Source organism: Falco punctatus (genome assembly GCF_963210335.1).
Source record: "Falco punctatus genome assembly, chromosome: 7".
NCBI classification, from domain to species: domain Eukaryota; kingdom Metazoa; phylum Chordata; class Aves; order Falconiformes; family Falconidae; genus Falco; species Falco punctatus.
Genome location: NC_137587.1, coordinates 35328227 through 35356224, shown reverse-complemented (window position 1 = coordinate 35356224; position 27998 = coordinate 35328227). Strand labels below are relative to the sequence as shown.

The following is a 27998-nucleotide window of genomic DNA, read 5'->3' as shown; positions in this document are numbered from 1 at the left end:
GCCCACGAGGGACGGCCGGAGTGGCTGCGCTGAGCCCCGGTGGGCCGGCACCGGCACTGTGGGGGTCCCGCCGCCCTGCAAACTGCCGCTCCCCCCCCCCCCCGCACCTCTCCCGGCTGCCCCCGGGCCTCGACGGCAAGGTGAACCTCGGTGGTCCCCCCGCGAGGCTCTCTCATCCCCGGCCCGCCCCTGCACAGCCCGGGGGGCTCTGTAGCTCCCCGTCGCCCGCACACCCGAGCGGCGCCGCGCAGCTCCCCCGCAGCCCGGTGCCCGCCGCAGGCGAGAGGCAGCCGGCGGGGCGGGGGCACGGGCACGGGCGGGGCCGCCCCTCCGCCGGGCGCGCAGCTATAAGGGCAGCGCGGAGCGGCCCGCAGCGCGGCGGGAGCTATGGGCAACCGTGTCACCCGCGGGGACTTCGAGTGGGTTTACACGGAGCAGCCCCACACGCAGCGCAGGAAGGAGATCCTGGGTACGTCCAGGGGCTCGGAAGCGGCCGCCGTCGGGGCGGGCAGCCGGGCTGGATAGCACCGCTGGACGGGGAGGGGCGGGCGGGGCAGAGGTGCCGCCGATGCGGGTGCCGAGAGCGGCTCGGGGCACCGGCCAGGCGGCGGGGGCTGCAGCCCGGTGGGCTCGCAGGGATGTTTTCCCCGGGGGGCGCCGCTCTTCCGGGGCCGCCCCGCCTTCCGGAGGCGGCGGGGGGCGCCGGCGGCTGGGGGGTTCCCCAGGCGGCAGGGACGGCGGCGGCGGGCTGACATGGCGGGGCGGGCTCGGCCGGGGCTGCACGGGCTCGGCCGGGTCTGTCGGCAGCTGCCGGCGGGGGCCCGCGGTGGGCGGCAGCGCTGCGGGCCCGGGGGGCGGCTGGGAGCACGCCGACGGGCGGGTCCTCCCGGTGCCCGGGCAGCGCCGTCGGTAAGCGGGGATGCGGTGGGCGCTTCAGGGAGCGGTGGGAAGTGCCCGCTGCAGGTGCATGCAGCCTGCACGAGTATGCATGTGAGTTGGGAGGGTTTGGCTTTTGGCTTGGGGGTTTGGGCTTCTCTGAAGATGGTTGCTGAGAAGAACTAGGAATTCAGAATTGTTGCAGAATATATTTTCAACATTTTTGTAATAAAGAACTTATTTTCCCCGGTTTTTTTTTTTGTTTGTTTGGTTGGTTTTGTTTTTGTTTTTGTTTTTTTTTAATTTGGGTTGTTCGGTTGGTTTGTTGTTTTGGGTTTCTTTTTTCCTTCTCTAATGAGTAGAATAAAGTTTTAAAAGATCTTTTATAAAGGAAGGCACTGAGCTTATGGCTGAGGTGCTGCACAGGGTCTATGATAATTGGGTGTAGTTTTTTAACTCCTCCACAATCTGATAGATTTAATCCATGGTTAATGTAAATTACAAAAACATTTCCAGTATAATTGCAGTGGTGGAATATCCTGGTGCAGGTTTCAATTATATCCAGTAAAATAATAATTATTTTACTGTGTAATCATGATAGAGAGTCAAAAGATGTCATTATGTAAAATGATGCTTCTTGGTGTCATGTTACTCATCCTTTTGGTCAAAGGAACTATGTTTTGGAAAGCTACAGGTAGGAGTGTGCATGGTGATCTCTCCCTTACCGAATCTCTTGCTTTCCTGATCTTGCTGTAGAGTGGGGACTGCAAACTTTGATGAAGTTGTGTTGTAAGGAGGTAATGGAGTGATGGGAGTGCTGCCTTGCCCTTGCTGCAGCAAACTCTTTGTAGGACGTTTCAACTGCATACTTGCAGAGGTTTGCCCCCACTCTCTTTGGACTCGGAACTAACAATTGGAATCAAGGTCTGCCTCTTTCCTCGCAGCCCCCCTGCCCCAGCTGTGGGAGCAGAAGGAAGGTCATGGAGAAATACAACATCAAAAGAGAGACATGGAAGATGTGGGCAGAGCAGTCTGTGTCTGACAAGGCAGAATGGATCATGAGGCTAGTGTCACAGATATCAAAGTGTTACCAAAAGTTATTGAAACTGTAATGATATCCCATAATATATTGGTATAATGAACATCACTATATTATTCAAAGCCTGAGGGTCAGCAAACCCCTGGTACCTAGAGTATGTACTTACCAAAGTGTCTAGTGCCTATTGAGCTGAAGCGTGCTGTAAGAATCTTACATACGTATGAACAAATATCTGTAAATATCTACATATTTTACATTTTTGTATATAGCAGTGCCTTGGGGACAGCATTCCATGCTGGTAAAGGAAGTATTTTCTTCCCAATAGGTTAATGATTTAGTTGCTAAGCACTGAAACTTGATTGTTTTCTGTTCAGGCTGCAGCTTTTTGAAATGTTGGTCTCGGGCATGGCTAGTTGGATTTAAATGCAAATTGAAATTATCCATTAGGAAAAAAATATGGGCAGACTGATAAACATATAAGGCAGTTTCTTTCTACGTAAGGGGGTGTTGCCAAAAGCTGTTGGTCCACTATGTTCTTATAGAGCAACTGAGAGATACTAATGGTCAGTCACAAAGTTGTATGTCCTGGCTTGAGAGTTAGGAGCCGAGGTGTCTAAGATTTTTGTAGTCCGTGACAATATGTCTGAATGATAACTTTGTGAGTACAATCCTCTGCTATGGGCAGGGACATCTTTCACTAGCTCAAGTTGCTCAAAGCCTTGTCCAGCCTGACCTTGAACCCTTCCAGCATTGGGGCATCCATGGCTTCTCTGAGCAGCAGAGCTGTGAGCCATGTGTATCAGCTGGGCTGGCTGGAAGCTAACTTACGGCAAGACACTGTTGCACTAGACGAACAAACCTACTAGGGATGTGATTCCAAATGGATATAGTTATACCAGCAAATACATCAACATTTTGCACAAGGGAGAGGTGATACTTTCTCTTTTATCTATTTGTAGTATCTTCCTCTTGGACTTCAGCTATTAAAATGTAGCTTGTGCTTGGTGCTGTCTAGGTGCCAACTGCTTCGAAGTTCCAGCGGCGATCTGTTGCCAAGCTGGCACTTTGGCCCTGATCATTTTAATCATGTTCCTGAAGGCATTATTCATGCTTTTCAGTTTATGAAATTGAATTGTTTCATTGCTGTTCTCTCACCCTCTTGTATGAAAAGCCTGTTACTGTCTTGTGTCAGGACTGAGGTTGGTGTAATGCTGCAGTGAGCTGTGTTAGGGAAAGTCCTCGCTGGAAACTAATCCAAGAGAGGAAAGTTTTGGGTTTTTTTGTCTGGATCTGCTTATCCTTGCCCTATAATTACACAAGTGCTATTAGAGGGAGCTGTAACATGGGGTATAATATAGAGGGGGTATCTACTTCTAGTAGGAATAGAATTTCTACTTCAGTGGCAGTAAGGGTCTGTTGGGTTGAACACTTTGAGAGCTATGGTCTTCCACAGTGGGAAGTACTGATGTTTTTTTGGTCCTGAGAGAAGATGAAAAAATCATTGCTCAGATGCTGGTAACGCTATAAGCACACAATGAATGGTCATTTCACCTGTGAATAGTTTTCCAAATGCAAGAAGTGAACAATATGTTATGGGATGGAAAGAATGAGATCTTATTTGTGCTCTGGGTTGGATCTAACTTTATAAAATTACTGTAGGTTTGTCAGAAGATGTCTTGCCTCTCAGGATCCTTAGGGAAGCACTTGTTTACTCCTGAGGATGTGGGCTTAATCAAGGTTGCTCAGGGTAGGCTATGAGCATCTGAATGTGATCTAACATCCAAGAATAATTAAGAATTGGTTTTTTGGCAAGTCATTTTGGAGTGGAGATGGTGCAAGTGTTTTCTATGTGCTTTATCCTGTAGAAAGGCTGAGGTGTTAGCTTATGGGGTGGGGGAGCTAGAACGAAGTAAAAAACCAAAATCCATTTTATTTTACATTTAGCCAATCTGAGTGTAATAACTTCCAGCTCTGCCCACTTCTTTAGAGATTAGTCTTCTGTTTCTTCCAGCTGACTCTTCTGTTGCCTCTTTAAACCCCACATTTATGAAAATTCTGATATATTGTACCTATTGAAGTGTGCAAGATGCATATCTTTTCAGCTGAAATCAAAGCTCTGAACTATGTATGCTTCTGGCAAAGAAACTGAGTTTGTTTCCCGTTATGCTGCAGTATGTGGGCCCAGTGCTGTCACTGATGTGCACGTTCTGTGATCAGCATGTTCAGAATAGCTGCGATCTCAGTGCTCACACCAGTTCCCTGTGGGCGTCATCTATAAAATAAATCACATGGGCAGAAAGTCACTGGTTTATGCACTTGTGGTCTTCTGCTGAAAATGTATTAAGTGCAACTGAAGGCTTCAGCTTACACCATGTTGCAGGTTTTTGTTTCAGAGGGAGCTGGAAGCCCTCTTCTTAGCGTTCCTACCTCTCTTTACTCTGAACCAGCTGATACACAAGCAAAACCAAACAGATCGTAGCTGCTGTCATACTGAGGTTCAGGCATCATCCATCTCTGCACCAGCAATGTGGCACCACTGTGGTGCTTTGCCTCTGATGGCCACTTCTGAGTGACGCAGCTCCCTTGCACCAGCTAGCACAAAGGCATTTAGGAGCTTGTGTGTGGAAAATAGAAGATTAAGACCCTTGCACTTGCACAGTGGATGTGTAAAACTTGAGTGTAGTTAGCTGGGCCAAAAAGGTTTCTTATTAGTTTACATACTGGAGGGGGCAGGAGACTCTGCAAAGCCAGAAGTTTTTGTCATGCACGTTGACCTATGTCTACCTGTGTACTGGTTCATGTATGGTTTGAATTAATCATAGAATATTTTGGGTTGGAAGGGATCATCTAGTCCTGCAATGAGCAGGGACATCTTCAACTAGATCAGGTTGCTCAGAGCCCCGTCCAACCTGACCGTGAATGTTTCCAGGGATAGGGCACCTACCACCTCTCTGGGCAACCTGTTCCAGTGTCTCACCTCCCTCATCATAAAAAAAAAATAAATAAATCCTTACATGTAGTCTAAATCTATCCTCTTTTAGTTTAAAACCATTACGCTTTGTCCTATTGTGACTGGCGCTACTAAGAAGTCTATCCCCATCTTTCTTTTCTTATAAGCCCACTTTAAGTGCTGAAAGGCCACAGTAAGGTCTCCCTGGAGCGTTCCCTTCTCCAGGCTGAACAACTCCAACTCTCAGCCTTTCCTCACAGGAGAGGTGTGCCATCCTCTGATCATTTTTGTAGCCCTGCTCTGGATACTCCAACAGGTCCATGTCTTTCCTGTACTGAGAACTCAAGTGTGCTGTGCTGCTCATGAGCATGTTCATGAGCTGAGCTGCTAAAAGGAAAAACACTATCATGTCAGCAAACTGACTTCTTTTGTTTTGATTTTTTTTTTTTTTTTTCTGTATGAATAGCAGCTCCAGCATAGGGCAAGGGGTAGTAAAGCTAACAGCCTGTGCCTGGTGTCTCTTATTCGTTCTGGCAGGAACTTTCAGTCAATAGAACATAGTCCAGGACAGCAGCATCACAGAGATCTCCGCTCCCCCCCCACCCCTTCTCTTTAACAGGCCTTCTAAAGTCTTATACTTAGTAGTATCTCTACTTTGACTATACCTGTATGCTGCACTTGTGGTCAAGATAAAGGAAGATGAAAAAAATAAATTTCTTCTCTTGTTACTACTAGCTTCTTGTGGATGTGGGCAGGGCTGCTGCTCCTTTAAACCTCCATCACCTCTGTGTTTGTGGATGGCTCCTGCTCTTGCCCACATCCAAATCCCATGTATGCTGAAATGTGCAAGAGCTAAGTATGGGTGTTACATCAGTGAGAAATTGTGTCTGGTGCTGTCACTGAGGTCTAACTGGGTCCTTCCTGAGTCATCTCAGGAACTTTGTCAGTGGGAACAGAGGATGAGGGAGGGTTTGGAACAAGGGATTTCCCATCTCCTGAGGAGGAAGAACATCAGGACCTAGCAACTGGCAGCTTCTCCAGGAACAATTACTCCAGCCCTAACTGAGGATCACTGTAGGGCTATGGTGAGTGCTCCTGGGAAAATATATGTAGTCAGGGTAATTTGTCAGCAGTGTTTCAGAGTGAGGCATGCCTCTAGAAAGGTGACTGATGCTTACACACAGCAGTGGAATGATCTCTGTGAAATGTTAATTCAGTAAATGAGTTGTTTCAGAATCATGAATGCTTCTGAAAATATACTTGTAGTGTTTGTTCTCTCTTGACTGCTGTTCTTTCGTCCACACAGTGGTACCAGTGGGGAAATGCTAGCTTTCACCATAGCAGTGCAGATTTCAGCTGCTCTGAAGTTATGGTATAGAGACCGTGGAGCTGACTGGGCAGAATTATTAACTACATCTACCTACTGTACTAAAGTGCCTGCACTGCTTTTGCAGTGCACTGACCTTGGAGACAAAGTCATGCTTTCGCACTGTTGCACATCTGTACCAGTATCCCTGTGCTCCGAACGGCAGGAGCGTGGCTCAGTTTGGACGACTAGAAGCAGCACATGTGGATAAGCTGTCTGCTGGGCCGAGCTAACAGGCTTTCTTAGTAAGCTAGAAGCTGGAGAATGTGCTCTGGAGACATCAGAGTAGCTGGAGCTCTCCTGGTCCCGGTGGACTGTAAAAGGCAAATTTCACTCCTGTGTGGTCACGTTAACTTGTGGGGTCTGCACCCCTCCCCTCCTTATCTAGAAGGGCTGAATGATGGCTTGTTTGTGTTCCCCCCCCCTCCGCCTCCTATTCCTCTGCCTGCTGTATGCCATGATTATGCATAATGAAGAGCTCACTATAGATTACATCTTATGCCCATCATCATGTATTAGTCCTGACCCAGTGCTTATTGGGAAGCAATGGACTCTGGCCATATAGAAGCTCATCACTTTTATAATGGAAAAGTGCCCAGGAAGACCATAATGGAAGCAATTCAGGAAGAGCAGCATGATGAAACTATCTGCTCAGATGCCTTATAGTGTGAAACTCTAGCAGTCTCGAGAGTGGAGAGTAGGTGTCTGTTTACTTCTCCAAGTCTAATGTGTAGGAGATGAAGGTGGTCATTACCGTGTGGCTGACAGTCCTTTGTGGCTCCTGGTTCGGCCCTGCACAGTAGCCCTGTCTCTGACTCTCTGTTGCCTTCGGGACATGCAGATGGCCGATGTCTGGTTTGCACAGCACCTACAGACACTTGTCACAGCAGCCTTACAGGGTTGTCCAGGTTTTCTGACTGTAAGTGCTCAGTGTTGCCTTGCCAGCATTTGTTCAGCTAACTGCAAAGCATGAACATGGAAGAAAAATGAGATACTTATGTTGTCACATCTTTGTGTCAGCGTGCTATATATAAACTGCAATCATCAGGATCGCTTAATCTGAGTTAAATGTGTTTCACTGAAGAGTCCTTGGCCTCAAGTTTTGAAAGGGTCAGCGTTCAACACTTTGCATGTGGAGCACTCCTGAACAGAAAGGTCTCTGCCATCTTATTCCACCTGCGGGGCTTCTAGTGAGCCTAGCAGCCCCACCTCTCAGCCTCCCTGAGGTTTCTCCATGCCATGGAAACAGGAAGGTTTTATCAGTATTAATGATAAACAGACACAGTATTGTGGTTTAACTAGTATGCAAAAATATACTGTTGGAGAGGAGTTAATCATGTGTTGAACTTAATATTAAACCCTAGCAAGTTACTTAATAGCTGTCACTGGCGATAAATGCAACCTACCTGCGTTGCTGCTGCTTGCTGGTTACTACTCTGAAACCTATTAAATGTAATCTGCAATCCCTGTTAGCTGCTGTGAAAAGAAATAGGTCAAAAACTTTCATTGTTCTTAAACTACAATATAAAGCAGCTCTTATTTTCCCATCCCATTAACACATTTTTGTTCAAAGTGGCCTTAGTTTGACCGGGGTGAGGAACAGATTTGGTTGTGTTACATCATCTCTTGTGGTGACTGCAGTAACTTATACTTACCAACTGCATGACTGGAAATTTATTAAAGGGTTTTCTGGGTTTTGGACAGATGCCCCTAAACAGGACATTACCTAAGCTACCTAAGATTGTATTTCTGTAACATATTTTCTGACCAGGTCATTATATCGAGTTATTCTTTAGAGTGGGTATCCCAGCACTTTGTGTAAAAATTTTGGTACCTGTCTAGGTACCCGAGGACAATTTCTAGCATGTTAGCATTTCTAGGGTGAAAACTTTAATTTCAAAAATTGTGAAAACAAGGACAAAACCAAAACAGCAAAACAGAAAAGCCCTCTGCTTTCCAGAGATGTTTATCAAAAAGTTTGGCTGACTTTAGAAAGGTGTTAACTTTTATTAGAGCTGGCCCACCACTTGGAAAATCTCTCTCTTGCCTGAATACTCCTCATGATGATTTTTGCCCCCTTGTCCTCAGAAGAGGAAGAATCAAGAATGCCTCTTTTCTCATCATCTTCTGCAGCGTTTTTCTAATCTTCATTGTCTCTAACCTCTGTCAAGCTGGGTTGAAGTTGGCCAACAGGCTCAGAAGTTGCTGGAATGGTTGCAGAGCATGACTACAACAACCTGCTTTCTTAAGCAGTGCTCAGTCTTTGAATTTTTGCAAACTTCTCAGGGCTCGCTTCTGTAAAAGCCCTTTTGCATCCTGCACTCAGTCCCTGCCACTGCTTGCAAGGTCACATGAAGTTGGGTGTATTGTCTCCAGTATTTGTTTATAGTATATACAGCTGCCTAGGTGAAAATCGTTATAATCTGATTTTCCTGCAATGGTATTATACTGTGACACTCAGATGATAGTTTTCTATTCATAAAATGGGCCTATCAGACTTACAGGGGGCACACTGTGTAACCTCAGGGTTCAGAATGACTGACTTGTCCCACAGTTTTACCTGTGTAAGCTGTAATTACTGAGAAATGCAGAGTATGAGTTAAAGGAGGGAGACCAGCAGGTGGGTAAAAGCCATAAAACAGTGATAAAATTCATGTGCAAGTTAATACTGGATGTGTGAAGTGTAGGTTTGTAGAGAAGCGACCTGAAGCAATGAACAGCACCTAGAAGATAAATGGTGCTTCTGCGTATTTTCTTTCTCTTAAAAGGGCAAAAGAAAGGCCAGTGGAACCCAAGCTCTGTAAGCTGTCAGCCCTGGCCAGCCTAGCCCGTGTCTCTCTGATGCTGTATTGCAGTGTTTGTGAGGCCACATGAAGCTGTTGTGTGATTACTCATGTGACTTTTGTACCTGGTTTTGGTATGTGACTTGGGAACAGAGAGAAATTTGGTGTCTTACAAATTCCTGATAATATTACTGACTTTCTTGCGATGTTACCATCTGCAAAGAGTTGTACATGTTGTAAGCATTGGTGAACACTCAGAATACTTAGGATTTTTTTTTTTTTTTTTAATGCTGCATTTGTCATTTACCCACAGAGCAAAACCTGGTGAGCCTGTTGGTCAGCCCTCTTTCCTCTGCTAGTATGTATGAAGCAACAGTGTAAAAAAGGCTACAAAGCAGGCAGTTGTAACCCTTTTGTGGAGAACAGCATCTGGACTGGGCAAAACAAAAAAGGAGTTAAAAATTTGACAGAAGGTACTTCTTGGAGCTTAAATCTGGTGGGCTTTGGCATACTAATGCTCATCGTTGTAAAGGCACGTGATGCCACATATTGACCATTGGGGTAATTTTTTTTGTATATGTCCCAATATATGTATCTATATCAATCACAATTGGACATGATGCTGGAAGTGGGAATGGACTCAAATCACTAGTAAAGCTCTCACTGTAGCGGCAGTCCTGCTCTGGAATTGCCATTTTGCGAAAACAGGGCCTCAGACATCACCGCTCAGACCAGTGGTGGTTATGTTTACCAAACTGTGATCTAATGAGATTTTTCTCTGCATTTTACTCTTTAGCAAAGTATCCAGAGATCAAGGCTTTGATGGGACCGGATCCACAGTTAAAGTGGATTGTATCTGGAATGGTCTTCATGCAGTTTCTAGCCTGCTACCTGGTGAAAGACTTGTCTTGGAAATGGATTTTCTTCTGGGCTTATGCTTTTGGGGGTTGTGTCAACCATTCTCTGACCCTAGCCATCCATGATATTTCACACAACGTCGCCTTTGGGAACAAGCAGGCCAAGTGGAACAGATGGTTTGCAGTCTTTGCCAACTTGCCAATTGGCATCCCTTATTCTGCCTCCTTCAAGAAATACCACATTGACCATCATCGGTACCTTGGTGGGGACAGCCTGGATGTGGATATTCCTACAGACTTTGAAGGCTGGTTCTTCTGTACACCGCTTCGGAAACTGCTTTGGCTTTTCCTCCAACCTCTGTTCTACAGTCTGAGACCACTGTATGTGAACCCCAAAGCAATTACACGGATGGAAATTTTTAACGCTCTCATCCAGTTTTCTATAGACCTTTTAATTTACTACTTTTGGGGGCTCAAACCTATTTTTTACTTAATAGCAGGCTCAATTCTCTGCATGGGTTTGCATCCCATTTCTGGGCACTTCATAGCAGAACATTACATGTTTTTAAAAGGGTATGAGACATACTCTTATTACGGGCCTCTGAATTGGCTCACCTTTAATGTAGGCTACCACATGGAGCATCATGACTTCCCCAGCATTCCCGGCTGCAGATTGCCAATGGTAAGTATGGCATGAGCACTAGTGAATTGGATTTTTATAAAAGCTGCTAAACTGTCTCAAAGAAATGACTTCAAATCATAGCAACAGATCTATTTTAAAAGGAAAAAAAAGCGCTTTTTGAATTTGTTTCTAATTCTTTCATTTTAAGCAGGAGATGGAGAGAAATGGCTGCCAAATGGTTGTAAGTTTATTTGATGGAAATAAGAACATCTGAGCCTCAGAGGGCTTGAGGAATACTTTTGGCATGATAAAATCCTCCACAGTGCTCTGAATTTCTCTATTTCATTCCCTTAGCCACCAGGTTTCATCTCTTGGGAAGTTTAAAGGGCTGTCTAAAGTGAGGCAGGTGGCAGTTACTACTTGAAATTTGTCTGATGATCAATCTGCTAACTATATTGCTTGATTAACATAAAAAAAAAAGTCTTTCTGTTTTTGAGATGGCGTAAGTACCGGGGCATGTTCCAGCCTGACAGAAATAGCACTAGAAAATAAAGCCCCACTCTACATGACCTGTTTCAGCTCTGCTGCCCCACCCACAGAAACCGAGGATGCCTGATCTGTCATTGGGAAAGTGCTGTGGCTTTCCTCTTTTGAAAGTCAAGGCCCTTTTTTGTTTACATTTTATCAGTTGTGGGAATCAAATTTGCAAAGCCCAGGTGTCTAGGAATGGTTTTCAGTTTCCCTCCAGGTATGTAGCTGCTTTTCTGGGTTTAAATACAAGGGTTCCTCAGCAGGTGCTCACAGCGTTAGAGGTACGTGACTTCGAAGTGTTACTCCTACGTGCAAATCCTCTGGCATGGAGGGAAGGAAACATCTTCTGTCTCTGGTCTGATGCACAGTTGGGGGCTGCTACTGCAGCATCCTCATGAGGGGGAGGCAGAGCTGAGGGGTTGGAGGTTCAGGAGCTGTGACCTCCCCACTACTGCCACAACAGGTACTACTGTTATGGTGGTATATCCAGGCAAACCCTGCTTTATGGGTCAATGTTCTTCATCACAGAAACACTGTCTGAGAAGAGATTCAAAACAAGAGGAGATTTTCTTGTGGTGTAGAAGAGTGTGGGCTGCCTCTGTATAACCAGCAGTTCTGTTTTAACACACCTCCTTTACTGCTGGAGGCCTGTCCTGGAGGAGCTGGACATTCCTGGTGGGGTTCAGAGTTGCTGGTTAAGCAGCCCACGCTCACATGTGAAGTTCTCCTCTCAGGCACTCCCATTGTGATACACCCCATAGCTCAGCCGGGAAGTGCACGAGCTTAACTTCAGTTTCAAATGTTCAAACTTGTTAGATAGGCTTAGATACTTAGATTACTGAAATGCAAATAGAAGAAGAGAAGGAGTTTAGGGCTCTATCTTACACAAGGGAGGTGAGTGACTAATTGAACTTGCTGGGACTGTTGCTCCAGACCTGATTGAGACCTGGAAAGCTCTTGCCCACCCACACCACAAATAGTTGAGCCTCATTCCTCAAGGCAGTGCAGCAGCTGGAAGTGTCTGCCCTCCTGTGTGAAGAGGATAGGGTTATTAGTTGAATTTCACGTGCTCGTGTTCATGTGTTTCCAGCTCTTGGGCAACTGAGACTTGCGCTGCTGGTGGGGGGGATGTCAGGCTTGTTAGTCGTTGTTGCCTGACAGAACTGGATGGAAAACTTTGAGTCTTTGATGAGTGATCCATTACAAGTGAATAATCTATTAGGCAGCCCTTGGCAAAACAGTTACTGTAGAAAATCCTTTGTCCATTAAAACTAGTTGGTTTTTCTTTTCTGCAAATTGAAAAGTTCTCTGCTGCTTTGGTGGAAGGAGATAAGGGGACAGATCCTCTATGGGTAGCTTTAGAGTTTGAACTTCATAATAGGTAGGGGTAGGAATCTCCCCTTGCTCTCTTCTGCTTAACCTCCCAGGGAATTCTCCACTTAGCAAAGGTCCAGTTTTTTCAGATCCAGTCTCTGAGGCACTTGAGCTTCTAATGGCTGAATTGTGTAATATGGATGACCTCTCAGTACAGCTATTTTTATTTTTAATTATTGGCAAGTAGAAAGTGGAATAAAGATCTTTATTTGGTTTCTGCATGATTGAGAGCAGGGGATAAATAGGATCAGGGAATAACTGGATCTTAATCTTGGGAAGTAACTGGCTCTTCCGCTTGCTTATCGGAAAAATAAATTCAGCTTTGTCCTTTGTTACAGGTGTGTCATTCAGAATGTTCTGAGTAATGTGTTTGCCACTGGAAAGACCTTTACCCTAGGAGTGTGACAGATGTGAAAGAGGAAGAATTAGGCTGTGCTGTAAGCTTATAGATAATAAAGATGAGTGACATGAGTGTGCAGTAAGAACTCGTCCCACTAGTATAATGAGAGATTACATAAGAGACCATGAAATTTAACATTATAATGAAGGACCTGCTCCAAAAAAACCCCACTATAGACTTAGGACTAGAGTACTCTTTACATGAAGCCTTATAACTATAAAATATTGCATTGCTTACCAAATGAGTAAAAAGGTCCATTCTTCATAATCTGAGCCCTTGAATATACTGAGAGAGAGAGAGAGGACAGGAAGAGGAACTCTGTGCTTTTCCTACAAACTTCAACAAAAACTGCAATGTTACCAGAGGCAAACTAGTTACTCATTAAGCTTGTGGGAAAAGGAAAAAAGACATGGTATGAAACCAGATTTATTAGACAGACAAGACTGGATAAAATGGTAGATGTGCCGGTTTTGAATTGCAGATTTCATTAACCCTATGATGGCCAGGAGGACTAGCTTGAGTGCTCCCTGCTGGTCAAGGACTGTAGGAGGAACTTCTGTAATATACCTTCTAGCATTCTGAACATAATTTTTCAGCTTCTTTTCATAAGGATCTCTAGCTTCTCTATGGCCTCAGGACAAAGGGTCTGTAACAGCTGTGGTGAAATACTAGTTTGCATTTAACTTTGGTGTCTGTGGGATACGATGGAGTAGAACTGGGGTCTTGTTGCTGTGCTCTGCAAGCACAAAGCCAGAAGCAAAGTTTCAGTCTAAAAGATGTGATTTCTTACCTACCACCTTGATCGACTTGAAGAAAAGCCTCAATATAGCAGGTGCCAAGTGCCTAATAAGTTTCTTTCAGACTTTGCAATTTCTTGTTATCCTTCTATTCGCAAACTAGCAATGAGTTAAGACTCACAGTTGAGATCTGTAAGGAGGAAGGGAGGGAGGAATTGAAGCAGATGGATCATCTCCAATGCAATACAGAGCTTGAGGGGGAAGTCAGGAGCAGGATTTAGGAATCTGTCACAGTGCCATCCCCTTTGAGATGATTTATGATCTGGCTGCAAAATTTTCTACCTGGAAACTGCCATCCGCAGGTTTTGTACTGCACCCAGAATGCAACGGGGAGAATGACTCTTCCAGCCTCAAAAATAGATGGAGTTTTATGTTGTATTTAGAAGGGAATCTGCATTAAAACCCAAGTACTTTCTGCCCTCCCTGCCCCAGATTTTCTGGTAGGTAAGAAGGAGATAATTTTGGTTTAGGTATAGAGATGCTGAAAGAAATTACAATAGATGAGCTGCTTTTGTTGGGAAACTTGCAAAAGAGAAACCACTTTTAAAATTCTTTCCTGCCATGGGATGGCAAACATGCACCCAACAAACTTCCATGCCTTTTCCATAAGAAAATCCTTCAGAAGTCCTCCTTCTAACTGCATTCATTAAATTTTCCCTTTTCTCTATTGCTTTGTCACAAATATTTTATTGTGGCTTACTTTCTCCTCTGCATTGTTTCTGTACACCTCCTACAGCAGTTCTGCCCAGAGCACGGGGACCTTGCCGGTGATGCAAGTGCTGCCTGCCTTCCTGCACAGGGTGCTGCTGGGCACAAAGCCAAGCAGGGAAAAGAACCGCTTTGTGTAGGTGTGGGTCACTGTCCTGCAGCTGATCGAGGGCAACACACTCCAGTGCAAGCCCCTGGTCATCTCCTGTGGTTTCCATCCTGACCTTCTCATTCAGAATGAGCTGCCACCATACCCTGTAGGAAGGTGCTACACAGACAGGCTTGGTGAGCCAGTAACTCTGCCACCACCTGATACTGGCAAGCAGCTTGCCAGCCCTGACCGAGCCCCCTGCTTCCAGAATATGGTGTGTATGACTTTCTTCAGAATTCACTGCTGGGTGTTTTGATTAATCGTCTTAATTATCAAATAATACTTGTATTCTAGGTGCCTGTTTTAAATCTGTAATACAACTGCAGAATATGTGCACGGAATGTATTTTACTGCAAGTTTCCAGACCCTGCGTGTTGTGTCCACCTGAACTCTTCAGCACTATGCCCAGACTATGCTGCTGCTCATGTTTGCTCTAAGTGCAGAATCTGTTGGGCTGAACATAGACAGGCTGTTTATTGGCCTCTTCTCTGAGACGTTTTTTCCTGCTTTGTCACTGCAGTAGTTTTTAGTTAGCCTTTGGTGCCAGAGGGCACAGCCACTGCCTGAGACACTGTTCCTAGAAGCTGGATTAGCTTCTGTGAGTGTCCAGCCCTCTGCTTCCGTGAGCAAGGGGCAGTACAGACTTTCTGAAGCCCTTGCAGTGGTCAGAATCTACCATGATCAGGAGCTCTGTAGAATAACGTAAATAGTTGAGAAAAAGGGGTCTGATTCAGGCTGCTGTTCCTGTGGGCAAGGGATATGTGGGGGTTCTGGGGAAGAGGGGAAGGGGGGCTTGCCATACGAACTTGGCTGGTATAGGTGAGGCCTGAATTATGGCTGCAAATTGAGTTTCAGACAGAACTTCTGAAACAGAGGCAGGAGGGAAGGTCTGTAAGCACCAGTGTGCCAGGGAATGACCATGTCAGAGCTGGAGTGAAGCTTTTGGGGCTGAGTGTCCGAGACCCCCCCTTTGTGTTTGCGTAAGGCCTCGTTAGTGGCTGTCATTCAAGGGAGCCTAGTGTCTGAACAGTCCTCCCTCTCATCCTCTGGCTATTTCAGATACTCAGCTGGGAAAAGGGAGGATGCAAACCCCAGATTAAATTATTTCTGGCAGTGGTTATAGAAGGAGCGCAGGGAACTAAATCTGCATCTACAGACATCTTACGCCGTGCCTGGAAATCACCCTTCTTCCAGCCGTTAATAGCTACCTGTAATGGGAAATGCTGGGATTGTCTGAATCCCATTGAAAATTAACGACATTTGAAGTACAGACAAACACTTTAAAACAGGATATAGGGAATTAGTAGGAAATCAGAGGTGTTCAGTGTAAGGCAGAATACAATCAGACCTGAACCGAATCTCCCCCCTCCAACACAGCGCTACCATGCCAGGGAGCATGAGGGGTATGTAGGGGCTGTGGTACAGAGGTAAAAGATCTTAACAGAGCTTGTACATTACTGGGCAGTGTCTGCTAGGAAGCTGAATTAACGAGGTAACTAGCAGTGAGCCATACTGGCTTGTAATTTGACTTTTGCTGGGATTCTTACCTCTTCACAAACAGTCTGAATGCTGTGTTGAGATTCCACTGTTACACCTGGGATGCTGCTGAGACCCTCCTCCTGGATAACAGTTTCTGTGTCACCCTTTTGCTCCTCACTGGAGGTCCGTACTGCATTCAGCAGAGCTGGCTTTAAAACTGCAGGGTTTTTAAAGAGAGAGGTCACGCTGTCCAGCAAGACAAACTACTCTAGAACACAGCTTTTGTTTGTCTAGGAGGTGGAGCTATAATAAAACCATGCCCAAGCAGTTTATGTGCAAGTTTACAATAGTTTAACAGGCTCTGCTTCTTTGTAAGTGTGTTCAAAAAGCAGAGCATCTAGCTGGAGCAGGGACTACTTGGGAATCCTTGTAGTCCCTGGAATCTATCAGGTTTGAAACCTCTCTGTCCTCTGGTTCTGGCCCTACTCCCACTACAAGCCCCATCCCCGGTGATGCATGATGCCTCTCTGATGGCGACAGTCTTAAAACTTGGGGATTTGTAGCAGGGAAGAAATTTTATTAGACTCATGATCTAATAACAAATTTTGCAACTCTTTAATCCCAGACTGAGGGGAACAGGCTGCCCCTGCAATTTCCTCTGCCTGCTGCAGAAACCCATCTCTCAGATTTCCATCTTGGTAGCAGAATGGAGGAAAGTCAATGAAGTGAAGGCAAGGCTGCGTCTGGGATTTTCTTAACTGGTATTTCTCTCCTAGTCGGAACCCTCAGCAAACAAGTATTACAACTAGGCAACAGGGCTTTAAATACAGTGTGTTGGAGTCTTGGCAATTTATAAGGTGGATTAGGCATCTCATTGTGTAGGAAAGAGACTCCTGAAATGAGAGAAAATAGCTCTGACGGAAGGCAACGATCCATCATCTTTCACTAATTTCCTAATTTTAGGCACCGCTTACATCAGAAGTCTGCTAAGAAGTACCTAAATGTATTTAAATACATCTCATTTGGCTGAACTTCAGAAGTTCACAAGCAATAACAAGCAACTTCAGGTTATGTCTGTGCTATCAGATCTGAAAGTGAAGACTGAAACACACCCAACACTGTGCAGCTAAACAGCTCGTTCTCTCTCTTCTCCTTCCAGGTGAAGAAGATTGCAGCAGAATATTACGATAACCTCCCACATCACCAGTCCTGGATTCGAGTTCTGTGGGCCTTTGTGTTTGATGACACTATTGGTCCTTATTCAAGGGTTAAGAGACTGTGCAAGCTGGCAAAAGCAAGCTAACAGACTAGCTCTGCCTGTTGCATTGGTGGTTTGTTCATTGGAATGACTTTTCTGCAGCAGTAGTAGGATGTTTGTGTGTGCTGGGTTAGCATGGGTGCGTGCTCCTTAGACCAAGAGGTTGAGTGTGAAAATGAAGCAATTGGATGCCTATTTTCTATTATTGATACCTTTTTAATAAAGGATATTTCTGTATATAACCCTGAGAAACTAGATTAGAGTGAGCTATGATGATGTGAACCTTTGGTCTAGGCTTAGAATTAAGTTCCTGGACCATGTGTGCCCAAGTCTGAGTTCTGGCCTAGCATGCAATGGAGGATGCTTGGTGCGTGTCTGTGTGAGCATGTGTGTGTGTACTTTAGGACTGGTTTCTCTTCGTGCCAGATTAAAAGTAGATGCTCTGCGTGCACAGGACTGTGGAAGCATGGAGGACTGGCATGCAGTAGTAAACGACACTGTCTGGAGAACACAAGGGTGCCTTTAGCTCAATGTCTTGTCTAATCTGATCTGTTATTTCTGATAATTGCTGGTAGCAGAGATTTTGTATATGAAATGGAATATGTGTATATTTTTGTACATTTGTATCATTATTTCAGTAGCTGCTGTTTGACCTTTTCTGATCATTTCTATTCTTAGGGTCTAATACTCAGTGTAGCTAATTGGCAGAGCTGAGCTGCGGTGTGGAGAAAACCTTTCCTTTAGCCTCCTGCTTGTTGTCTGATGAGCAGCATGGATGTGTCCCTGAAGGAAATGGGTGGTCCTTTCTCACTCACCTTTTCAACAGTATTCCCTAACATCACGTTTCTCATCTTTTTCTCCATTGTATGTCCTTCTGGGAAAGGGAAGAGTCTAGTTTTAATTGCTGCTTGCCAAGGTTATTACTATTTCTGATCACCTTTCTTGGTCTTCTCTATGTTATACCCCTTTCTGTTAGGGGTATGAGTCAGTGAAGACATGGAAGTGTTATGGTGATATTTATCCCTAACTGCTTTCAGAATAATTGTAACTCTTTGCCTCTGTCATTCAAGGGGCACCAGCCTGACATTTGGGAAGGACATGATACTTCAGCTGTATATAAGTTGCCACTGCTGGTGTTAAGGGGGTGTACCTTGAACACGGAGCTGGGGCTCTTTCTGCCTCTGTGTGTCTTTGTGCTATTGACATTAACGTTAGTCTGTTATTTCTGCCCGCTGGAATAGTTAAATCTTCCTGCCTGTCCTCCCAGCTACAAACTTCTGGCTATCTTCAATAATTCCGTATCTTCAAAAACCTTATTCACCATACCTTTATCCAAGCAGAACAATATCTTGGGAGTCAGGAGTTCAGATGCCATCTAGTAACTTCCCTCCACCCTGGAAAGCTGACAAGTTATTTCTGCCCTTACTGAGTGGTTAAAAGAGAGATCTATAAAGGTCCTCTTACATTCTAACCCTCTAATGGTTTGACTTCGTTTTGTTTGTTTTTCATCTGGAAATCCATGTCTGTAACAAAGAAAAGGATGATTGTGCATTTTTGTTGGTCCCTTAAGGTATGCTATTAGGCCTGGGAAGCCTGATTTCCTCAATTAACGCAAATTTGTTCATTTCTCCTACAGCCTTGGATCCAGTGAGTCAGTCTGTCTGGCACACCAGGGAGCTGAGCTAGCCTGCTGCGATTTGGGTTCCTCTTCCTCCTCTATTTCTCCATTTTTCTCATTTGTCTGATTTCTAGCAGTTGGGTAGATACCCGCATTTGCTCAGCAGTGCAAGATCCTTTCTGTTGCAGGGGCCAACATTCACAGATACTGTTTTGATCTGTGGGTTGTGCTTCTGGAAAAGAAGAGGAAGAGCAGGGCTTCTTCTGACACTTCAGACTTCGCTGGTTCTTCAATGAAGAACATACTTATGTTGTTACATCTTAATTATTAAAGCCTTTTTTTCTCCCAGAGGAAGAGGCTTTGATGTTGGAACCTCTATTAACTTCTTTGTATCAGTGCTCTTGTCAGGGAGCTTCAGTTTTTTATTAATTTACTTCAGTGCTGCTAGCACTCCACGATCGCATAATCAACTTTCTGTGCCATTAGCAAGCTGTTCCTCAACTCTTTTGGCCAACTTAGCAAGTTAATGTAAAAAACATAATAAAGGTTATACTGTCTTCCTCAATCTGACTATTGTCCTCCTCTATGGTGAGTAACCTTTCAATAGTTCCCTTACTCAGCTGTTCCACGATGCAGTTACATATGTGGTCTATAGGTTGCTAGCCTAGCCTGACATGGAGCCTATGATATGAACAGAGGGTAACCAAAATTGGCAACCACTTCTTATCCTGCCTTCCATCAGTATTTCCATCGCAGTCTTGGCTTGCTTTGCCTGAGCAGCCCCACAGCTCTGCCGCTCTGCACTGTCCATCTCAGCGGGAATTTGAAGTGGCTGGAAGTCTGGTACCTGCAGGTACGTGGTGCAAGCCGAGTTTCAATGTGTGTGAATGCCGCTGGAGAAGGCCATGAACCTGTCCTCTCCATGGGCACTTGTCCTTGCCACTAATGCTGCAGTAATGTTGGCAGAAGGGTGTTTTTTTCATAACCACAGGGCATATGGGTCTGGGTTAAAAGTACGTTAGGGCTATGTACAGTTTTATTCTTTCCTTAAAAATTAATCCAGATCTTTGTGTGTGACCACACTAATGATCTTTCAAGAGGAACAAGGAGGAGCAAACAGCTGTATGAGGTAACTCTGGCCTGCCCTGCTGCAGTGGCTCAACCAGCCCAGCATGAAGGGACCGTTCTCTGCAGAGGCAACAGGCAAGCTGAATTAGCGTCTGGGAGGGGGAGATCTTCTGGTGGTGCCATGACTGCAAATATGCCACCCTGCGCATCCCTGTGGCCGGAGGGGTAAGTTGGCAACCAGCAAAGCACTGGTGGTGCCAGGACGGCTCCCCTGCGCCTGCTGGCCAGGCTTCCCCTGCCACCCCCGTCCACTGTGCTCCCGCACGACTGAGTGGCCCTGCGTGAGCTTCACCTTATTACGTCTTAATTATATGAGGCCTGCAAAGGTAGAAGAACATAAGCAACCTGTGTTTACAGCAGGTGGCTGATGTTAACAGGGGCTTACATCGTATCCAGGCTGTACGCTCGGCCTGAATTACAATGCCGTTATTGCTGACCTCAGGCATAATGCTGCATTCCAAGGGAAAACATGAACCGTGCCAGGCCCCAGCTTCCTGAAGCTTAATTAAGATTATGGGAGAGTTTCACAGAATGGTTGTGATCATCTGAGAGGCAGCAGGTTTGGAAAGTACTTGCCATTGTCAGGTATGCCATTAATGAGTTTATAATTAAGGAATATGTGAGCTACTGTATAAGATTTATGCAACAGAGCATTATAATCTTTGCTGTTACTGATACTGGTCTGCATTCATACTGGAAAGGCTCCTTCTCGTGGTTCTGGGGTTGTCATATTGTGGTGCACATCAATGTCTGCCTGCTTTAGTTCCCACTTGGAAATCTTACCCCACTGTTCAACCTGTCTCACCTTCTGCTTGCATTTAACAGCTAACAGCCATCAGGTGCAATCAGGAGCTCACCGTTGCATTAAACTCAAATTTCTTCCATTTCTCCTGTATTTAATCTACAGTATAACCACACTGTAAAAAAAGGACTCTTTTCTAAAAGGCTGAAGAGCACTGAAGAACAGCCCCATGCTCTCCAAGCCAAAACAGGTATCGTTTTGCAACTAGCTGCAAAGCATGCCCACCCCACCTCCTCTGCTGGGTCTCCTGCTGCTGTGCTCTGTGAGGCCTGGGGGATGCGTGCAAGGGGGCAACCACAGACTCTCCTGGGCTGCTGCACCAGGCTTTGCTCCCAAAACCATTCCTGGGGCCTGGCTTTTAAAACAAAATCTTCAGGAAGGCCTGAAGGAAAGCAAGGGGCTTGGAAAATATTTGATAGATTTCAGTAGCTGAACTCCAATTTCTTGGCTTTTGCACAAAGTTACCAAGAAGATGGTATCAAGACTACTGCCATGTAAAGCTTGTGCCAAGGTAAGTCAAGCAGAAATTCCCAAGACTCTGCTGGTCGAAAGAATGGCTCTAAAGGAAAAAAACTGTATGACCTGAAAGCTATGGCTGGGTGTGCGCTGTTAAGTGTTCAATGTCCTGCACTCATAGCTTTGACTTCGCTTTCTGTGAAATAAAGCTCAAGACCTGCACGACATTAATAGGTGAAACGTGCGATATTAACAAATTACTCCCCTTAAGCCTTAGTTCAGCAATGCCGTGCCAGTGATTTCAGCTTGCATCCTCCTGATGCCTTTGGTAGCTTGCTCTGCATAAGTTCCTCCCTGTTATTTACTGGAAGCTCTTATGAGTGCAGCTGATGGGACCTGTTTTTTTCAGTGGTGGCAGGAGACACAGTGGGACAGTTACTGGTGGCCTGAGAAGAGCCGTAAGCCATTGACCTTCACTGACTTCGCAACTTTTTCCCAGAGGTGGCCACAGCCTGACTAGGGGAGGTGGTGCTCAGCTGGCAGCACAAGGAGGGCTGGGCAGGTGAGAGCCACGTTTCCCTTTAAACAAAGGCAGGGCTGTTGCCATTGCACCAGCCACAAGACGCTCAGGCTCTGCAGTGCTGGCTGGGCAGAACTGCCACCCCACAGTAAGTCTCAGTCACCTTCCTCTTGTCATCAACCCAAGTGACATAAAAGTGCAGGAGCCCAAGGGACGAATGAAACAAAGGCAGGCAGGGCCATGTGGACAATAAACAGTTTATTACCAATATGAACACAGATACTGTGATGCACTGACGTACCATTTTTTTTTATATTGTGATAACTCTGAGACAAAGAACTTGTTGGCTGACAACTAACATGTCTCTGTTTCTTCTGGTGATGCCTCAATACATTTCTGTTGGCAAAGGATCTTCATTTACATTGCAGACTACTAGTAAAATTACTTTGAAGTCATCTATCAAAAGCAAATGGTTCACGTGTGTTCTTATCTACTACTAAAAAGAAAGGTAATACATTTAAATAAGCAATACAAAATACAAAAAAGGCTGACAAATCCAATGTGCAGTGTCAGATGAAATCTAAAAAATCCAGAAATTTAAAATTTAATATTCTTTAGATTAAGACTTTTAAAATGAAGCGAATCCAAGGCAGCAGCAAGCTTCAAAGTGTGCCGAGTCTGCTAATAAAAAGGGTATAAGAACAAAGACAGTGCCGGTGTCCTCTCTCACCATCTTGCATGACCTTGGTACACTTAGAAATGATCCGGTCTTCCTAGTATTCTTAGTACCGTCCCAATGCTTTGCAATCACTATGTTGTACTGATTCTACTCAACTCCTGCCGTATGGCTAGAAAACCAAACCAAAAAGTTAATGCATAACATTATACCCAGTGTGATGGAAAACGCTAAGTATAGAGGTTGCAGAAAGTACACGCTGGTAAAAGGATGAGTGGAGGGCAAAAGGATGAGTAAGGGTAAGCAGTCAGCTGTTTGTTTGCAAACTGCAGTACTGGTTTAAGAAGTTGCAGCTGTCGTTTATGTGAATGTCTTATTTTGTACTGGAATGAACCAGGGAGGCTCTGACAGCCAAGCTGTTGGGTTGGTACTCTAAGGGCGAGGGTGTCCTCAACTGCAAACCGCCCCAAGGTTTTGTGAGCACACAGGTCTAGGGCAAGGGGACAGGGAATGGATTTAGCTGTTTCAAAACCTCCTCTTTTCCCCCTTCTGTGTGAATCTAAGATGGAGAGTGCAGGGTGTGGACATGCATCTTCGTATGCCCTAATGCAGACTTCAAATAGGCATTGTGCTGTGCGTTTCAATAATGTCCCTGAAAAATACATTTAGTCATATATGGCAGAGCAATTTATAAAAAAAGTATGATACATTTAGTACAGATGTTGTACTTTTCAGTGAATTATAAAAATGCATGGCTATTTGGAAAGCTGTAATTGAGTGAAGTTCTGAAATAGCTCTTCAAGCATAGGAAGCCTACAGAAGATGCTTGGGAAGGATTTTCAGTTTGGTACCTTTGTCCCCTCCTCATCCCGGACCTGTGTGGCCAGCTAGTTGCAAGCAATTTCACGCTCCCTGATTGTGATAAATGGACATGCCATGGGCTACGGGCAGGCCCTTTCTCACCCTCCCACCTGTGAGAAACACTGGCCAGTGAATTTCTCACAAGTTGGTGGTGAAAATGCTTGTCAAGAGCATAAAAATAAAGGATGTAAACACAATGTCACGATCAGAGCTCAGATAAGGTAGATGTTTGTTCTTCAAATGTTGATATAAATCAGAGCTGCTCAGAGAAGTCTGAAAACACCAGGGAACTCCCTGCAGTTCCTAGCATCTTATCTATGGGAAATTAGTCATAAAGATGAGAAAAATAATAATTTTTCTCTTTCTTACCATCAATTATCTCCTCTTTCACTTTGTGTAACTCTCTTACAACTTCCTCCAATATTTCCTGATGAGACAAAACACAAGTCAGCTGCTCAGAATTTCCGTCTACCCAAGTGGAAGAAAATGCAAGTTTAACATGGTTGTGCTTGTCCCCCGCCTCCGCTGATGGTCAGAGCCTGGCACTACTAACAGCTACATCTGCACTCCCAGGCCAAGGATGCAGAAGCTGCTGGCATATTTATTTGCACATTTCTGTACAGACATCTTGATCAAATAGCAGTGAGATTGTGCTCTCTTGCTGCTCACCAGCTTCTAAGCTCACCCTTCTCTAAGCACCTAGTTACAGAGGAAATCAAAAGACTGAGCAGCTGTTTTGCTTGTACAGCGCATGCATGGGGGAAAATGGGTAGTTCACCAAATCTCGTAAGTGTGAAAGAGCTTTTCACTCACCTGTTTCATTCGATCAAAATCTAAGGCATCCATAGCCACATCATTGCTGCTGCTCACTGGCTTCATCCTTAAGAAATAGAAGAAGAGCACAAAAAAGCCAGTCAGTTCCTTGCCATGCACACTAAGCTGCACACACCTGATGGCGCGGATGAAATCCACCCCACGGCAGTAACTCCCGCGTTCGAATGCTGGACTGGAGGCTCCCTCTTGTGCTGCTCAGCAGTGTTCGGCAGCTGGAGAGTGGCACTGCTCCCGTTTTACGCGGCCTGACCTCCAAAGATTCTGCTTTCTCCTATTGCAGATGTATTGGAGGGAGCACAAAGACTGTGCTGAAACTTAATTTACTCCTTTATTTTTGGTGTTGTGAGTCTCAGTGACTTCAGACTAGAAAATGCTGAGATGTTAAACAGGCTTTACGCCCTGAAGGCAATGTATTTTATTACAGCATTTGCAGTTTGCAAGCTAGATGTCTGGTTTTCTCTCACACTCTTTTCTGTACAGCAACCTTGTCTTGGGCACCTAGACTTTAACTGGGTGCTAAACAGTAGAATACAGGTTAGAAAAATATTACAGGGAAAATAATAACCCAGTAATCCTTTCTTTGGAAGGCCTGACTCAGTCAAGTGGAGCTTGTCAATAGTACTGTGTAGCACAGGCACTCTTCCCTGACCCAGAAACAAAACCCATCTGTCCTTAATGGCTAGTACACTTGAGTGTTATCAGTCTGCCAGGATGGTATTAGTCAGTGAGCTTAACTCTGATGACAGCTGATAAAATAAGGAAGCAGAAGCTGCTTGACTTTCTCTTTTAATCAGTAACACTAAAACAGTTAAAAAATTAACCATGCTATGTAATTCGTAGAAAAGCCTTCAAATACCTTTGCCATAATCTTTGGGCCCAAACTGGGGGCTAGTTGAGAGTCTGCTACTCCTGGGGGTATGCTTGATCTTGCAGCCTTTTCTCAGGAAAATCTTAACATGTCTCCTACCATCTCACAGCTAAGCTGGCAGTTAAGACAGATACAAATGCCATCAAACTAAACAGGAATGCAAACAGGTCACCCCTGGCCACTTTAGAAACCTGCTCTGCTCCCCACCCAGAATTCATTCAAGCAATCAAAGACTGAGCACTATACCAGGTGTTAAGCTAGGAAAGGATAATTTCCCACTGAACTCCTCATCCTCCCAGGATGGAATGCCATTATAGAAGACAGGTGGTGAAAACGTGCTGGCTGCTTTACATAGCCCATGTTTCGTTTCTATTTGCAAGGAGAAGGAATGGTCTTTCTATATTGATTGGAAACTCTCACTTATTTCCTAGAACCAATGTGTCCCACGGTTTTAGGAGAGCCGGAGGGACTGTATTTTGCTGTAGTAGCACTGGTGGATCCCTCTGAATGTCTGGGCAGGGCACGTTCCAGCATCTTTAACACAACAGCAGGTATGTGCAGATAGTTGCCATTGGCAACTTTCTCTCTGCAGACTATCAGCACTGTCGTATATGTAACAGTGTTAAATAAGGGACACGTCTTTGCAGTAAATGCTAAACATATGTAAGCCTGTGTTCTAGCCCCTCGTTCAGCTTACCCATCTATTTCAGTATCCAGTACTGCAGTAACACTGGGCGGTCCTGGACCAGCACTGGAAGGAGGCCTCCCTTTAGCTGTCCAGCATCAAACTTTATCTTAATCTCTGTGGGTAAGAACACGGGTGGTGATACTGCAGCTTGGCTGTTCTGACCGACAGGACTTTTGGAGTCCTACTATAGGCTTTGTGCTTTTGACACCTGCCAGCTTTTGTACTCTCTATTTCTGAATGCCCTGTCTGTGGCTGGGCCTTTTTACAGCTCAGTGTTACTAACTTACTGCACCAAGCTCTGCTCTCCTTCCTCATGCACCCACTGCAGTTGCATGGATGAAGGAATAACTTTCCTTCTCCTAGCTGCATCTCCTCAGATAATTTATGCCTTTGTTTTTTAATTTCTGCAGAGGCTGGACAATGAAAACTTCTCTTACTGGCAAGGTCATCCTGAACCTGCTGTAAAAAGATGCTCCAAAACCTGCTTTCCACATGGCACAGAGCTCTGCCAAGCCCATGCCTCTGATTCATGGAGCACTGATGCTTTAAGTGCTTGCTTAAGTGAGATTAACGTCTGTGATGCCCATGCCCACCTAAGCAGGGGGCTGTTTCCATGGAACAAGCCTTTGACATGACACATTCTACCTTCACACTTTGTGCAGTGACAGACAAAGCAGATTGTAAGAGAATGAGTAAAAGACGTGACAGAAGACAAACATGAGTGAGTGATGGGATTAGCCAAACAACAAGCCAAGACAATTAAGAAGCTGGGCTGTTAGCCAGTACCTAGAAGACACGTGGGATTGTGTGGGGCTCTTAGCTTCACAGCTCTTCACCACTGATGGATTTCTACAGCAATGGAATGAAACGAGACATGAGTTGTGCACATGCCATGGGGACAGCGTGACCATCCCAATTGCTAGCCAGCCACAGGGTCACCCTGTGCAGCTCACCTAGAGAGTAATGAAGATACAGGCTTCTCAACAGAATTGCTCCTTTCCCATGGCTTCTTCCCAGAGTCTAGAAAACAAAAATGAAAAGTTACTGTTTATTATTTGTTCTCTAATGATAAAACCATCCTGAAGTTGATTGTCTTCTACAGCTGCTTTCATTCAGTGATGATGAGTGGCTTAGAAAGATCCAGGAAAGCAGAATTGCTGAATGAGTGCAGTTGCCTACATTATAGAGAAAGCATCGGCAAAAATCTGCTTAGTGATCCCTTGAATTAGGGACTGGATAGTTAAACAATACTAAAAAGACATGGAACTGGAACAGTAGGAGGAAAAGCATAAATCACTTCTATTAAGAAATAAAGGCTAATTGCTGTAAGGCTTATTTTATTCAGTACAATACTTACATATATATTAAAAGTTAAAAAGTCTTAGGCTTTTTGTCTCCATAGTTGGCAGAAAATCTGGGTGTATCTAAAGAAAGGCAGTGAGACCCCCACTAGGCAAATCTCCACGGAGAATTTATTTAATGTTGTCTACATTTCTAACTCACAGAACATTCCCAAAAGCTGCACCACATAACCCTTGTTACTGAAAATGCTTACTATCGTCCCAATCTCCTCCTAAGAAAATAGCCTAAAATAAAGTAAATGGTTTCAGAGACTTGAAAGATACGCAACTTTATACACAATGGTTTGTTCCCCTGTGAGGTCCTAAAAAGCTCTTTAAAAAAAATTACGGACACTCCCAGGAAATCTCTAGATCTTGTTCCTCATTTACATGCACCTTTCTCCTGGCTTCTTCCCCTTTCCTTGCAAAGCATGCAAATCATGGCTTTGTTCCAAAAGGAAGCTGGAATGGTTAAATACTCATTCCCTTGGGAGAGAGATTTCTTTCAGCATGTATGAAAGCCAAGGCTGATGCAAGGATGAATCTGACTGGCTTGCAGCTTATCTACTCAGATGCAGTTATTTCAACTCATCATAGGAAAAACATATTCTGGGGGCTCCTTAATTTCACTTAGTAACTCTCAGGATCAGGCTTACTGCAACAAGCTACTAGCTTAAGGAAGGATAACAGTTTGAGACCCAAACCCCAACTGCGTAAGCTAGGAGAGTTACACTACCAGAAGTAAAATAATATAGCTTTTTTCTCTTAAAGATTTAGGTACACAATGTTGAAGACAGATCCTCAATGACATGACTGGACCCTGTTAACTAACTGGCTGTATTGTCATTTTCTTGGCTGTGAAGCATATAAAATCACAATTTCTTGCTGAGTACAGTTTTTAAAACAGTGTGTACTGGGGAATTTTTCTGTTAGTTACTGCTGCTGCACTCAGAAGTAGGACAATGAATGCAAGAGTCTAGTGGTAGAGGAAAAGACTAGATTAAGAAGACAACTAC

The 27998-nt window shown here is 44.8% G+C and overlaps 2 protein-coding genes across 6 annotated transcripts in view; one reads left to right on the top strand and one right to left on the bottom strand.

The window, feature by feature from the left end:
- The first annotated feature begins 6 nt into the window (after positions 1 to 6).
- On the top strand, positions 7 to 22108 carry DEGS2 (delta 4-desaturase, sphingolipid 2). 4 transcript variants are annotated; one of them, XR_013929314.1, is made up of 4 exons: positions 7 to 469; positions 9811 to 10553; positions 17093 to 21250; positions 21605 to 22108. XR_013929314.1 is itself a non-coding variant. In XM_080394626.1 (3 exons), exons 1-3 carry the CDS (start codon positions 388 to 390, stop codon positions 17234 to 17236), a joined length of 969 nt encoding a protein of 322 aa, XP_080250752.1. In that variant the 5' UTR covers positions 7 to 387; the 3' UTR covers positions 17237 to 21373. The 4 variants fall into 4 exon arrangements, 1 of the variants encoding a protein (XP_080250752.1); XR_013929315.1 differs by lacking the exon at positions 21605 to 22108 and having other exon boundaries at positions 17093 to 20102; positions 20845 to 21373; XR_013929316.1 differs by lacking the exon at positions 21605 to 22108 and having other exon boundaries at positions 17093 to 20929; positions 21201 to 21373.
- EVL (Enah/Vasp-like) overlaps positions 21955 to 27998 on the bottom strand; it is an 84076-nt gene continuing 78032 nt past the window's right edge. Inside the window, exons 11-15 of one of the 2 annotated variants that reach the window (XM_080394586.1) lie at positions 26596 to 26662; positions 26429 to 26491; positions 24066 to 24132; positions 23622 to 23679; positions 21955 to 22563 (exon numbers count right to left, since the gene is read on the bottom strand). In XM_080394586.1, coding sequence (XP_080250712.1) covers positions 22526 to 22563; positions 23622 to 23679; positions 24066 to 24132; positions 26429 to 26491; positions 26596 to 26662 — 293 coding nt within the window. In that variant the 3' untranslated portion in view covers positions 21955 to 22525. The remainder of the gene's footprint in view (positions 22564 to 23621; positions 23680 to 24065; positions 24133 to 26428; positions 26492 to 26595; positions 26663 to 27998) is intronic. The other variant, XM_080394585.1, reaches the window with a different exon arrangement.